The sequence below is a fragment of the Mirounga leonina genome, unplaced genomic scaffold (genome assembly GCF_011800145.1).
Source record: "Mirounga leonina isolate KUSES-001 unplaced genomic scaffold, KU_Mleo_1.0 Mir_152, whole genome shotgun sequence".
Lineage (NCBI taxonomy): Eukaryota > Metazoa > Chordata > Mammalia > Carnivora > Phocidae > Mirounga > Mirounga leonina.
This window is the reverse complement of record NW_023270380.1, coordinates 5,150,182-5,164,790: the sequence shown is the minus strand read 5'-3', so window position 1 is coordinate 5,164,790 and position 14,609 is coordinate 5,150,182. Positions and strand designations below refer to the sequence as shown.

Here is a 14,609-nt window from a genome sequence, read left to right as displayed (position 1 = left end):
TGGAAGTTGTAGTGCCGTTGGCTGACCGTACCAACACTCTAAACTGGTTTCCTTTTTTTTTTAACTTTTTATTTTGACTTAAAAGTTGTGAGGATAATACAAAGAATTCCCCTGTACCTTTCATCCACATCCCCCCCGATGTCAGCGTGTCACCACGTTTGCTCAGTCGCCCTTTCTCTCCCTGTGGGTGCACGTCGGTTCCCCAGCTCTGTCTGCTGAGCAGACTTGCTGATCTGTGTCTGTTTCAGGGTCCGTCTGTCCATCCATGTGAAAAACCCCGAGGTCACAGCAGTACCTCCGATTCCAGTCCAGTGCCACAGGGCTCACTAACCGTGCCCTTTCCAGATCTGACAGAGGCTGCCACTATCGCGAATAGGTCACTTCTTGCCCCTCCTCCTCTGCAGTCAGACAGCGAGGAGGGTGAGTCAGTGCTGTGCCGTAGCCTCGTGTTTTGAGCGTTCTCCGTACTCTTGAATTACACCTTCACAGTGGTCCCCTGCCTTTGAGCTTAGGTGGTCTTTTGAATGCTGATGAGCTAAACGTATACTTGCAAGTCTTCTGTTCAGTATACCTCTAAATAGACAACCCCCCCATTGCCAGTTTCTTTAAAATGTTTAAATTAGTTTGTGCTAAGTTATACTAATATTTAATCCTATTTAATAAATATTGAAAGAGCATAGCAACACTTGATTTGCCAATTAGTTTTCAAAGAACTCATTACTACTGAATAGTTCTGTGAAGCAGTTAGATGGCTGGAGAGCAGTAAAACCTACTTGGTGCCTCTAAAAGAGTCGACAGACACATTTGTTATGAAATGCCTTCAGTTTTCTCGCACTCTCGTGTTTAGTTAACATAATGTTCCTGGTGGAAGCGTATAGCAGGAAAAAAACATGACTTTAGTAGATGTTAACAATTAAATGTTCTTGCAAAAGTCATTAATTACTCATATGTTTTTCTATGAATGTTATTTCTTTTATTTATACTTAAAGATTTAAAATCATTAGATTATATGTTGGAAACAATAAAATATGATTGAAAATGATCACTTTTTTAGACTTTTTTAAGATGATGCTATTTTAGCAAGATTCATAGTGTGTGTCAAGGAAAGTATCATAAAAAGGAAATCCATGTCTACTTAGTATGTTACGATACTAACTCATGTCCATTTTCCTAGAAGATCCTGATGTTTTTGTATTCAGAAGGATTTTCAGAATTTCACTGAAGAATAAAATGCGGGTTCAGGAAAAGATGTTCTGATTGTTATTGAAAGACTTTTGAGCCATAGTTCATTTAGTTTCAGTATACTTATTTGTAAATTTTAAATATTTGTTTTTTTCCCCTCATTTGTCTATAGGTCCCCAGGCCAGCTGATAGGAAGTGGTTCTCCATTGGGATTGAAATTACAGAAGTTTTTAGTCACTTATGTTTCTCTTCTTCCAGAAGAAATGAAGAGTATGTGTCAGTAAAGAGTTTTTTAATTTATTAGCTTTAAAATTTTTAGTATATTGGTGATAAGCGCTATCTTATGACTATTATAATCAATATTGTCAAAATAGTTTTCTTTTTCGGGAATATACATATTTTGTCAGAATTACACAGGCGTTCGTTGTAATTGGGTACACACTTTTGCCTTTATACAGGAGACTTATTACCGGTATTGGCGTGAGGAGCATGGAAGTCATTTCAGGATGTGTGCTGCCATTAGCCATCTTTTCTAGTTTTCTCTATTTGCTTTCCAAAAATTAGTGTAATTGGTTGAAGAAAGAGACACCTGGGTTTAGGAAAAAGTTGCAAACAGAATATCCATTGTGGCAAAACTGCCCCTCTATAGATAGGAACTTGACAGGTAAACGAAAAATATACTTGCTTTATGTAGACCTTGTATCTTAGAAATACCTACTTCTTCAGATTGGGGATTTATTTTCCTTTCTGATGAGTTAAGTTGGTAATCAAAGAGCAACACCCAGTGTTATTTTGTTTGTTGAGCAGCAGAAGGACTTAACTCTACTTCCTGGGTCCTTTTTTCCCTCGTGGCTTTGTGGCTTATAAAGCGATCCTGGGTATGAAACAGACACACATTTCCTTTTGTATTTCGTCTGCAAATAGGGTGAAACAATGACCAGTGGAACTATCTACTCAGAAGTCAGGGATGAAAAAGTATCTCAACTTTAGGTTTCTAGAAAATTGGCTCTTTTGATTACTTTTTTAAAAAATTAGTTCATTGAGAAGGTCCACTCAGATGTTCTGTAGTTTGCCAGAAGTCAGAAGTGTAAGCCGTCTGGGGATTGCTTTGCTGACCATGTTGGCACATCCCAGGTCAGCAGTGTGGAGAGCGAGAGGATGGTGGTAGCACCCCTGGGGTTTGAGCACCTGCTGTCCGTGGCCAGGGCCAGCACGCAGTGGACGCTTGTAAGTGTGTTGAATGAATGTGAAATGGAAGCTCAGCCCCCGCCATCTTGCCGGTGCCATGAGTGAGACGTTAGGCAGAAGTGGGAACTTAATTAGTCCAACAGAAGAGAGGGCAAGTAAAATGTTTACTCAGTTTTTACTTAGTAGATTTTTCAGTCAGCAGTTTCCAGTGAGTATCTTAAATGTTTTGTGCTAGGTACTTGGAAGATATAAAATACGTGGTATTTTATAAATAATATAAAATATTGTTTTATAAATAAAACACAAGCTCCTTTTAGGAGCTTCCAAGGATTTCTTAAGTCATTCTACGGTGATGATCTGAGGAAACCGACATCGTCACTAATTTCATGACTTGAGGGTCTTTAAGAAATGACATATTAGCAGAGAAGGCAGAACGGAGCACCGGATGTTGGTATCTCAAGATAGAAAATTAGTGACTAGATCCACGGTAGGTAAGAAATGGCATATGAGAAGGAGCTAATGTTATTGTACGCAGATACCAGAGGCCAGTTACCATCAGTAATTCTGACTGTTTTTCTTTAACCTCTTCAACAGAGGACTGCTTCTAACAGTAAAAAAAATTGATCTTACACCTTAAACTTCTTTTTTATTACAGCTGCATGGTTATCAGAATCTCTACAATATAGGGGTGCCTGGGTGGCTCAGTTGGTTTAGCGGCTACCTTCGGCTCAGGTCATGATCCCAGGGTCCTGGGATCGAGTCCCACATCGGGCTCCCTGCTCGGTGGGGAGCCTGCTTCTCCTTCTCCCTCTGCCTGCTTCTCTGCCTACTTGTGCTCTCTATCTCTCTGTCAAATAAATAAATAAAATCTTTAAAAAAAAAAAAATCTACAATATAGTAGAGTACTTATCTTACAGGAATGAGATTGAAATAGAATTGATTTTTTTTCTTTTTTTTCCCAACAGGTTTGTTGAGCTATAATTCACAGACCATAAAATTCATCCTTTTAAAGTGTTCGTTTCATTGGTTTTTAGTACATTCACAAAGTTCTACGACCATCACCACTAATTCCAGAATATTTTCATCCCTCCCAGAAAGAATATTTTCATCACCCATCATCGATCCCTTTCCATTCTCCTTTCCCACCAGCTTCTGTCAGCCACTAACTCTCCTTTCTCTGCAGATTTGCCTATTTTAGACATTTCATGTAAATGGAATCCTATAATATGTGGCCTTTTAATTTATGTCTGGTTTCTTTCACTTAGCATGTTCTTAAGATTCATCATCCATGAATGAGTCATCCAGTAATGATCCATGTCAGTATTTCATTCTTTTTGTGGCTGAATAATACTCTACTATTCAGATATCACACGTTTTATTTATCCATTTAGCAGTTGGTAGACATCTGGATTGTTTCCACTTTTGGTCATTATGAAAAATGCTACTGTGAATATTCACATACAGGTTTGTGTATGAACATATGCTTTCAGTTCTCTCGAGTGTATACCTAGGAGTGGAATTGTTGGCTCCTGGGGTAGTTCTTGGTGTAACTCAGTTTAACTCGTTAACTGTTTTCTACACTGGTGCGCCATCTTGCCGTCCCACCAGCAGTGTATGAGAGTTCCAATTTCTGTCTATCCGTGTCAGCACTTGTTAGTGTCTATCCTTTTGATGACAGCCATCCTTGTGGGTGTGAAGTTCTATCTCATTGTGGGTTTTTTTTTTAATTTCAGTTAGCCAACATATAGTACATCATTAGTTTTTGGTGTGGTGTTCAGTGATTCATTAGTTGCGTGTAACACCCAGTGCTCATCACATCATGTGCCCTCCTTAATGCCCATCACCTGGCCACCCCATCCCCCTACCCCCCTCCCCTGCAGCCACCCTCAGTTTGTTTCCCCAGAGTTCAGTCTCTCTCATGGTTTGTCTCCCTCTCTGATCTCTGCCCATTCGGTTTTCCGTCCCTTCCCCTGTGGTCCTCTGTGCTGTTTCTTATATTCCGCATATGGTTTTTGATTTGCATTTTCATACCTTTTAACGATGTTGGGCAGCTTTCTGTATGATTCTTGGCAACAGTGATATTTTAAAACCTTTCTTTCAGGTAGTTTCCTATTAAAGTTTATTCAGAAGATGACAAGTAGACATTGGTGTGCCATTCCCATTTTGTTTCTGTCTAAGGCTTTGGCAAATGTCCCAAGATGTAAAGCCCTGGGTATAGAAGGGCTTCTTGCTCTCAGGTAATTTACTCTGTGTTCACATATGTTCATATGTTCACATAGGGTTATCTGCAGTAACTTTCCATCAGTAAATTTTGTTTCCCCCTCTGCTTTAATCTGTAGTGAGTGGTTTTAGTTAATATTGGCATTGGGATTTGAGCACTTACTTTTGAGCTCTTAATTTTATATTAAGAGGTAAAACGTCTATTTATATGGTTGGACTTATTTTGGTTTATGAATTACTAATTTATATATGTGCCATGATACATGCTATTGGATTTTGATCATTTTAAAACAAGGCCAATAAGGTTTTCTTAAATTACATTGATATGTAGAAAACTAGAGAGAAAATATCAAACAGTAATATTGATTGCAAAGTATTTCAAAAAATGTAAAATTCTTATTTTAATAGTGTCTTAATTACAATCTTTTGAAAGAGATATATTTCATATTAAAATTGAGCTCTACCAGAGACCTTAATGGGAAATAATAGCCTTGAAGGTGTACTAACAGTGACTTTCTACATTGGGAATTGTGGACACTGTAAATCAGCTTGTCAGTATTTACAAGTTATCAGGACTGTCTTTGGGAACATGGAAATGCATGTTTTTGTTTTTTGATGTCAGGGATGTTCTTCAGTGCACTATGATCACCCATCAGATTCTACTGAGAGGGGCAGCTCAGTGCTATCTTCTTCAAACAGCTATGAATTTGGTAGATGTGGTAAGTTTATCTTTTTTACTCAAGATACTTCAGTTTACAAGTCTTTCTCTGTGAATAAGTGTGCAAAAACGTGTCGACGTAGCAGGCCTGTGATGCTGTCATTATAAAGCCCTGCTCGTGAGGTTGGCTGGCCCTTGCTGGAGGGCAGGAACATGGATTTCGGGAGGGCTCGCCCTGTGGTAACTAGGAAGAGTGATGGACTGTGCCCGGTGTTTACACAAAGAGTGTGGTTTTTACTAATACCTGCTTTCCTTCTCGGAGCCTGGAATCTTGGTAGGTGCTCAGCAGGGGTGCCTGTAGGACCAACTCCTAGTAAAAACCCTGAGCCATGAGTCTATAACGAGCTTCCCTGGTAGACAACAGTTCACACACTATCACGGCTTGTTGCTGGGGTAATTAAACCCATCTTGGGTGACTCCACTGGGAGAGGACGCTTGGAAGCTTTTACCTGGTTTTCTCTATACTTTTTCTGCACATCTTCCTGTAAATTGATTTTCAAGGAGTCTGTAGTTTCTTTTTTACAGAGCCCCTTCACTACTATTGCTGAGAATAGGGGTCAGCAAACTTTTTCTGTGAAGGGCCAGAAAAAGTCCATTCTTTAAGGCTTTGTGCATCCCATGGTCTCTGTTACAACTACTTAAAAGCTGCCATAGGGGCGCCTGGGTGGCTCAGATGGTTAAGCGTCTGCCTTCGGCTCAGGTCGTGATCCCAGGGTCTTGGGATCGAGTCCCTCATCAGGCTCCCTGCTAGGCGGGAGCCTGCTTCTCCCTCTGCCTCTGCCTCTCTCTCTCTCTCTCTCTGACTCTCATGAATAAATAAAAAAAAAAAACTGCCATAGACAGTTTATAAATAAAGTGGCTATGTGCCACTAAAACTTTATTTACAAAAGAGCTGTGAGTGGTTTTGCCGACACCTGGCCTAGAACAAGGTACCTTAATTCAACATGTACAGGCTTAAGGGAATGAAAAGACTTCTGTGGTTTTCATAAGACGGGGTCATTTTCATGGCTTTGAAAGTAAGCTTCACTTTTCGACTTAAGTAATTTCTTATAGAATGTTTTTGTTTTTGCTTTTAGACTGACCATATTGTCTCTTGATCATAAGGAACATAGACTTAGAAAATAATCTTTCACTTTATATAATAACATATTGATTGCTTGTAGTCAGTATCTTTTCTAAAGTTGAATTTTTTTTTTAAAAAAAGCTTTCTTTTGATTTAACTAGTAATATTCTACTTTAAATGGTATGTTAGTTTGCTTTTACAGTGATTTCATTTTATTAAAAATTTTTAAGTAATTTTTTTAAACTGCCCTGACACCCTCCCCCTACTTACCCCCTTGTAGGAGAAGGTGTCACTTTCAGATGTTTCAACTCTTCTCATGTCTCTGAGACAAGAGGAGTCCTTAGGACGAGGAACCTCATTGTGGACAGAGGTGAGATGGAAAATAATTTAATGATAAATCTTTGAAAAGTTATAAAAAATTGTTTTCTAATTGAACTCACTGGTCACTAATGTAAAATATAGTGATGGCTTTGTTATCTACCAACAGAGGTTTTTAAATACTGTATATTTGCTTTGAGTGAACCTAAGTAATAATGCTACTAAGAATCTTATGGGGAGACCGGAGAATGTTTGGGATAGAGACAGACTTAGAAGAGAAGGTAGTGCTCGTGGGCAGATCTCGATTCTGGATGAGATGGATCAGGAGTAAGGATGACGTTAGACTCAAAAACAGTGACACAGACCTTCTCTTTCTGGTTTTTCTGTTCATGGCACTTGTATCTACCTGGTTGCCTGAGTCTGACATTTTGGTAATTCCTGATTCTTCCTGACTTTATGCATCAAACCCATCGTGAAATCCTAAACGCCTTTCCCCCTCTGCAGCCGTTGCTCTCGTGGAGACCCTGCGCTAGTGCTGTTCCCCCACAATGGTCCTGCAGGCCCACTGGCCTCACGGGGCTGCTCCTCTGCATGGGGTCATCGGGGGTCTGCTTCCTCCTCTCTGGAGCTCGGTTCCCGCTACTCCTGTTAGCTCTTACTGTCGTATAGCTGGTTGAATTCTGATCTGTGTCCACTACAGCTTACGGTTTTTGAGGACGGGCTTTTTTAAAAAAGAATTCTGTTTCTCCAGTGCCTAAGAGATCACAAAGGGCAAGGATGTGAGTATTTCTTTTAGAAGGCAAGTCCATCTGTGTACGCACAGAGGGAAATGAGAAATCCGCTTGAACTGTGTTAAAGTAATTCAGGTGTGAAATCATAAGGGCATAGAGTAGGGTAATGGAGGGAATGAAGAAAAAGAAAATTGGGGTCTTTAAAAATTAGAATTTGATTTTATTTTCTTGATCATAATGCATCTAATTAGGTGGAATCTGAAAAATACAGAACCATATAAAGAAAATAAAAGTCACCTGTAATGTCTGTGATCAAATTAAATCCAGATTTTTTGGCTTAATTATTAATTTGTTCAGTACACATATTCTCTGTCTTGCTTTCTCACTATATAGGCTTATATTTAAAATGATATATTGACGTGTATGATTTTGTAAACAAAGTAACGAACAATATACTGTTCCAAATTTTATTTTTCATCTTCACATACATTTGAGCATTTTAATATGTTGCTAAATCTCCACTATGTAATATTTAAAAAATCAGTCGATTAAATATTTTAGAATTTATTCAGTCAGTTCCTTTTGTTGGACTTTTGTCTCAGATCTTATCATTTCATTTGGAAATATGTGCTGCTAAAAGATAAAGACTTTCAAAGGGCCTAAATAGGCTCTTATCATACCTAAAAAATGTTAACGATCATTTCTTGATTTCAGATATTTGGTGTTTAAATTGCTCCAGATGTCCAATAAATGTGTTTGTTCTTTGCATTTTGTTCATATATTCAGCTTTGTTCAAGTATTCAAATGAGGTCTATTCATTGCATTGATATGTCTAGTTTGTAAATTGTGGTTAATCATCTGAATTTATTTCGGTATATGGTATGAGCTGTGAGGTTTCATTGAGAAAATGCATGTGAAGATGTTTCAGACTATGCTTGGTCCACACGGAGCCTAAGCACACTCTACCATTATGGTCTTTTCCCCTTTGACCAGCCAGATGTTGTTTTATTGTTTGTTAGCAAGCAGCCCCCCTAGATTTCCTAATTTGTTCTCCTGATTTTCTCTGTTCTCTAATTCAGTAACTTGTCTTGATAGTTTTCCTTCTTTTTAACTTTCTTTTGGTATGTTTGCTTATCTCTTTATGTCTTCATTCTTTGAAAACATGCTTTGGACACCTTGTACACAGCAGGCTCTGAGCTGAGTTTCGGGAATACGTGGTCAGCAAGGTAAACATGGCCGCTGTCTTCAGGAAGCTTACGTCTGGTCGTTCATAGCTGAACCCAAACTTTAATTCTTTTGGTTTAAAAATAGAAGCAGTTACACGCACATGCACGCACACACACGCACACACACGCACGTCCCTTAGTGTCTTAACTTGCAGTGTAGTAGTGTTCTCATTATCGTGTAAATCTCTATTATGTTGAATCATGTAAGATCATTGGTATTTAGTCACTTTTAACCTGAGGAAATGGCAATTTCATGTAGCTCAAGCTAAGTAAGTTTTTAAATTAATAGACTTTATTTTTCAGAGCAGTTTTAGGTTCACAGAAAAATTGAACAGAAAGTACAGAGAGTTCCCATACACCTCCTCATCCCCCCACCCCTCTATTATTAACATCTTGCACTAATGGGGCACACCAGTTAGCTTTCACTGCCCTAGAAATCCCCCCTGCTCCACCGATTCATCCCTCTCTTCTCTCATGCCACCTCCCCCCACCCCCAAACCCTTGGCAACCACTGATGGTTTTGTCTTTTCCAGAATGTCATATAGTTGGAATCCTATACTATAAAGCATTTTTTGATTAACTTCTTTCACTAAGAAATAGGCATTTAGGGTTCTTCCAAGGCTTTTCATGGCTTGATAGCTCATGTCTTTTTATCCCTGAATAACATCCTGTTGTCGGATGTACCACTGTTTGTTCATTTACGTCCTGAAGGACATCTTCATTGTTTTTAAATTCTGGCAATTATGAATAAAGCTGCTATAAACATTCACATACGAGTTCTTGTACGGACATAACTTTTTAACTCATTTGAATAAATACCAAGGGGCACAGTTGCTGGATTATATGTTAAGAAAATGTTCAGTTTTTTAAGGAGCTACCAAATTGTCTTCCAAAGTGGTAGTACCATTTTGCATTCCCACCAGCAGTGAAGGAGAGTTCCTGTTGCCCCACGTCCTTGTCAGTATTTGGTGCTGTCAGTGGTTTGGCTTTTAGCCTCTGTGAGGTGTGTAGTGGTATCTTGTTTTAATTTGCAATTCTCTAGTGACATATGATATTGAGCATCTTTTCATATACTGTTTGCTCTTTGTATCTTTGGGGAGGTGTTTGTTTAGATCTTTTGCCCATTTTTTAAAATCGGGTTGGTTGTTTTCTTAATGTTAAGTTTTAAGAGTTCTTTGTATGTTTTGAACCAATAATTTACCAGATATGTGTCTTTTGCAAATATTTTCTCCCACTCTGTGGCATCTTCTCCTTGTGTTGGCAGTATGCAAATAAACTTTTGAGATTTGTCTTTTAACGGGAAATCAAGGGAACCTGTCTCCCAGAGACTGCTAGGTAGATGCCATTTTAAGCCGTAATTCTGACATGAAAACTCTTTGGAGAGAAAACGTTCAGAATCTTGTGACAGATTTGATAGAAGAAACAAATATGAATTTGAGTTTACTTGTCAGTTTTGTTATAATAGGATCGTGCTTGTGGAAATGCATGATTTGTAAAACCTCACACATCTTTTTTTTTTTTTTAAAGATTTTATTTATTTATTTGAGATAGAGAGAAAGAGAGAGAGCACATGAGAGGGGGGAGGGTCAGAGGGAGAAGCAGACTCCCTGCCGAGCAGGGAGCCCGATGCGGGACTCAATCCAGGGACTCCGGGATCATGACCTGAGCCGAAGGCAGTCGCCTAACCAACTGAGCCACCCAGGCGCCCAAACCTCACACATCTTATAGCAATAGTTCAGAAACTTAGTCTGGCCAGTTTGAGAGAAATATAAAGAAAAAGTACATCCTGTCGAAAGATCAGTATCCTGGCTGACCTTACAGTTAGATTTTATGATGATCTAACTTGATAAAGACCTACACAGAGCAACTTCTTTAGTGTTACTGAACTGCTCATTCATTGGCACTGATGGGATGTCAGTTAATCTTGACTGATTCATTTGTTCATCAAGTTTGTCTTTGGTCAAGTGATGTATTATTGTCTCCTTGTATGTAATTTTGGTTAACCCTAATGCAAGGAATACTTTTTTAAAAATTATTTTTAGAAAGACTTATTCATAATTATTTACTTCATATTTAAATTCATATGTTGAATTTGTACAGTAAGAGATATGCTATGAAAAGAAAACTGAGAATGTAATTCATTTCAAAACAAAATTCACAATTACATGTGACCAAAGATGAATTTTGGAACTTTTAGTTTTGCAAATCTTCTAAAAGTTGCAACAGAGAAGGACTAGTATTTCTCTTTTTAGTTAATATATTTTAAAATGCACATATGATAGAAAGTAGACTTGTGAGGAGGGTGGGAACTTTAATTATAATTAATACAAAAACAGACATATCCTTGTTTTAGTATAGGAAGCAGAAATGAATTTTAATTTAATTTAGGGTTGTAATTTGGTTTACATAATGTGTCAATTTTCACAGAGATGTTCTTTAGAAAACCTTATTAAAATGTGCACTATATATTAGGTACTTTAAAAATTCTTGCCTATAAATGAAGTTTATACATTCGTGTGTAGATACACACACACATACATATATATATATGGATACACATTTTTTTCAATCTGCACTGTCTGTAGAACTCAGTCATGCCTAAATGTTCTATTTGTTGTGTTCAGATTTTTTTTTAAAGATTTTATTTATTTGAGAGAGAGAGGACATGAGCGGGGGGGGGGGGGGGGGGCAGAAGGACAAGCACACTCCATGCTGTGCTGGGAGCCCAACCCCAGGCTCGATTCCAGGACTCTGAGACCATGACCTGAGCCGAAATCAGACGCTTAAGTGACTGAGCCACCCAGACGCCCCTGTTGCGTTCAGATATTTAAATTCACTTTATCGTGGAAGAAAGAAAATTGACTTAGGGAAATTAGAAACCCTTTGCTCAGTTAGGTTTTTAAAATAAAGTAATAACTATTTTCTTTCCTAGCTCTGTGATTGGTTGCGTGTTAATGAAAGCTGTTTTAGGCGAGCCTCAGCTTCTATCTCCATTGGACTTCCTGAGACATCCTCTTTAAATGCTTACGTGAAGAACCTAGTTCAAGAGTATATTAAGTCACCTGCTTGGGAAAGTAAGTAAGTCTGAAATCATTTATATGGATTGATATCACCAAATTCTTTTCAAATAAATTTTAAGTAGTTTCTCCAGTCCAGATATAAGCTTAACCAAACGTGTGCCAATTTACTGATATCAAACTCGTATTTCCAGCCAAATAATGTGAATAAAGGGAATGTAAAAATATGTTTCCTAACTTGTACTTTATCTGGTCTAGGACTTGAGATTTTAAACTATTTTTGTATGTTTTAAGAAACTAGTAAGTTGCCAGAGTAGGAATTGGACAGAAACAAATTTATTCTACAATCATTGAATCTTTGCGGGCTAGATACCGCAGATGTGTTTTTAAAGCCTCTGTAAGTGGAAATATTTGTAGATAAATCTGTGCATCTTTTGTGTGTTTGTTTTCAAAACATGTAGTATGAACTGACTGTGAAACATAGTTTTAGAGAAAAATTATGTTTGAAAGGATGGTTTTGTTAGTTTTTTCTTTTTACCAGATACTTAGTCAAGATCCATTTTCCAGCTTCTTTAGGGAAATGTGTAAGACTGCATTGAGGGAAGAACTATTAGCAGATTCATTAATTAGGATTCTTTTTACATTGCTAATGCTTCTTCTTCATTAAAGTCCTTAGTTGATAATTTGGGTAAATTGCATCTTTGAATTTAACGTGTCTGAAATTTCCTGGCTTTGTCTCAGACCAAGTCATTTTCATGTACTGATTAATCTGATCATGGAATAGGTTTTAAATGATCAGATAATTATCCTTCCGAAATACATGAGTTTATCTGTTTTTCCTTCTTAGAACATTTCTCTTTCGTGTTTCATTCTCCCTCTGTCTAGTAAATTCTCTGTGTTGTTACTTGGAGGATTCTTTTGTTAGGGCCGTAAAAGTAAAAGTTTCGTCCCTACTAGAGTAAACATACATTAAAGTCCCTAAAATGTCTTCAGAACTTGTTTTATAATTCAGAGTAAAAAACAGCATCAGATCTGAGTAAATATTCAGAATTAGATGAAACAATATTTTTAGCATCTTTCTTTAATATTTCTAGGACTTAAATATACTGTTTAATATAATAGGCTATTTTAAGTTTTTTAAAAACTTAAAACTTGATTTCAAGTGCAAAGGGGAGGCATTTGTGTGTATTTTAATATTTTTGTTTGACTTTTAATGCACTTGGCTGAGTGCCTTTATAAAGTTTAATTAGCAATTACTGGGGTAGTTTTCAGAGCAAGTTAAATTCCAAAGCAAACAAAATTTAGCTTGAGTTTCTGAGCATAAAATACATGTACTATTCAATTTTGTTTTTATATAAGAACTTATCGGCCAAAACACTATTTTCAATCAGGTTCTACATCTAAAGTAGCTTTTTCTTTGAGTTTTGGCATACTTAGTACAGATAGATTTTGCACTGTTGATTCAGCAGGCATATATCGAGTGTTTTCCAAGAGCCGGGCATTGGAGTCACAGAGATAAAAGCTGTATCCCCTGCTCTCAGAGCATCATCTAGCAAGGAAGTTGATAGGTAAGCAGATAATCCCAGCACAGTGCCTTGAAAGACATAGTCAACACCAGGCTGGGGAACCTGTGAAAGCAGTACCTACTTGGAACGGGTAGACCAGTAGTGGGAGGTTACCAGATGGATGACATCTGACCAGTGGGCAGAAATGAAGGTGAAAAGTAGAAAGGAGTATCCCACAAGGCTTGGATGAACTTGCATCCAGGGAGCTGAAAGTAGGTAGGCGTCTGTCTGTCTGTGTATTTATGTATCTGTCTGTCTGTGGCATGGAGCCCAAGAAGGAATGGTAGGCGGTAAGGGTGGATATGGGGTAATACACATACACGTACGTATGCACACCGTGTTGGACACGTGGTACGCAAGACAACAAAACAAAGCAATAGCGGCAAAAGCCACTCAAAACCAGCATCACCTATAAACAAACAAATGCTGAAGAGCTTTCAGGGCAGGCGTTCTGAATCACAGAAAGTGAAACATAGTTTGGAAGTAGCACAGAAGGCTTGTCAGACCTTGGACGTGCTAAGATTAATCAGAGCGGAAGATACATTTGAAGAAATGTATACTTAAGCAGTCCCTCAGAAAGGATATTTGGTGTCAAGATTTTGTAGTTAAATGATGTACCTACTTAAAACGTAACCAAAAAATCTAGAGACATGGAATAGCCCCGAAGTAGTATATTGCAGTTGTACAACAAATTTTAAAAACAGCGTTGAGGTATGATTGACTTACATCACACTGTATATATTTAAGCTATATGTGTGGTGGGTTTGGACCTATGTCTATAGGAAACCCACCAGCATAGCAAGGTAATGCGTTTATCTGTCAGGCTCAAAAGTGTTTTCATACCTCTTTTTAATCCTTCCCCTCCACTTCACCTTTCTCTCTTCCGTGCCCTGGACAAGCCTAGTATGCTCTCCAACACTGCAGCCTAGCTTGCATTTTCTAGAATTACACTCACTGTTTAAAATTCATGGTAGCAAGATTTGACCAGTGATTTGGGGCTAAAATGCATTAAGGTGATTAGTAATAGCCAATGATTCTTTTGTTTCTTTAAAACCATTGTTGCCTCCACTTTTCTGGCTTCAGTGAGTGAAAAGGGGAATTCTCCCTCAGTGGTTTGCAGAGTATGGTTTCCAGACCAGCAACACCAACATCAATCACCTGGAAGCTCTAGAAAAACAAATTCTCCAGCTCTGTCCCAAGCCTATTGAATCAAACTCTGGGTGGGGGCTTACCCTCTGTATTGACAAAGCCTCCAGGTGATTCTACACCAGGCTGGAGTTTCAGAGCTGCCCCTCTGTAGCATGGATTTGCTTCGCTGGTGGCCAGGTACTTGGAGAGCACCCTGTAGTAGACAGACCTGCCAGTAGCTTGCACTGGAAGA

General features: G+C 38.3%; 1 protein-coding gene across 5 annotated transcripts in view; it reads left to right on the top strand.

Annotated features, from left to right (window-relative positions):
* The window catches only part of TARBP1 (TAR (HIV-1) RNA binding protein 1), an 85,723-nt gene that overhangs the window by 11,123 nt on the left and 59,991 nt on the right, over nucleotides 1-14,609 (top strand). For 3 of the 5 annotated variants that reach the window (XR_004679859.1, XM_035008478.1, XM_035008481.1), the window contains exons 6-10: nucleotides 1,355-1,452; nucleotides 4,472-4,607; nucleotides 5,213-5,309; nucleotides 6,652-6,741; nucleotides 11,579-11,720. Coding sequence is in view for 4 of the 5 variants with exons in the window: in XM_035008478.1 (XP_034864369.1) it covers nucleotides 1,355-1,452; nucleotides 4,472-4,607; nucleotides 5,213-5,309; nucleotides 6,652-6,741; nucleotides 11,579-11,720 (563 nt within the window). In the remaining variant the exon portion in view is untranslated. The remainder of the gene's footprint in view (nucleotides 1-1,354; nucleotides 1,453-4,471; nucleotides 4,608-5,212; nucleotides 5,310-6,651; nucleotides 6,742-11,578; nucleotides 11,721-14,609) is intronic. The other 2 variants (XM_035008480.1, XM_035008479.1) reach the window with 2 other exon arrangements.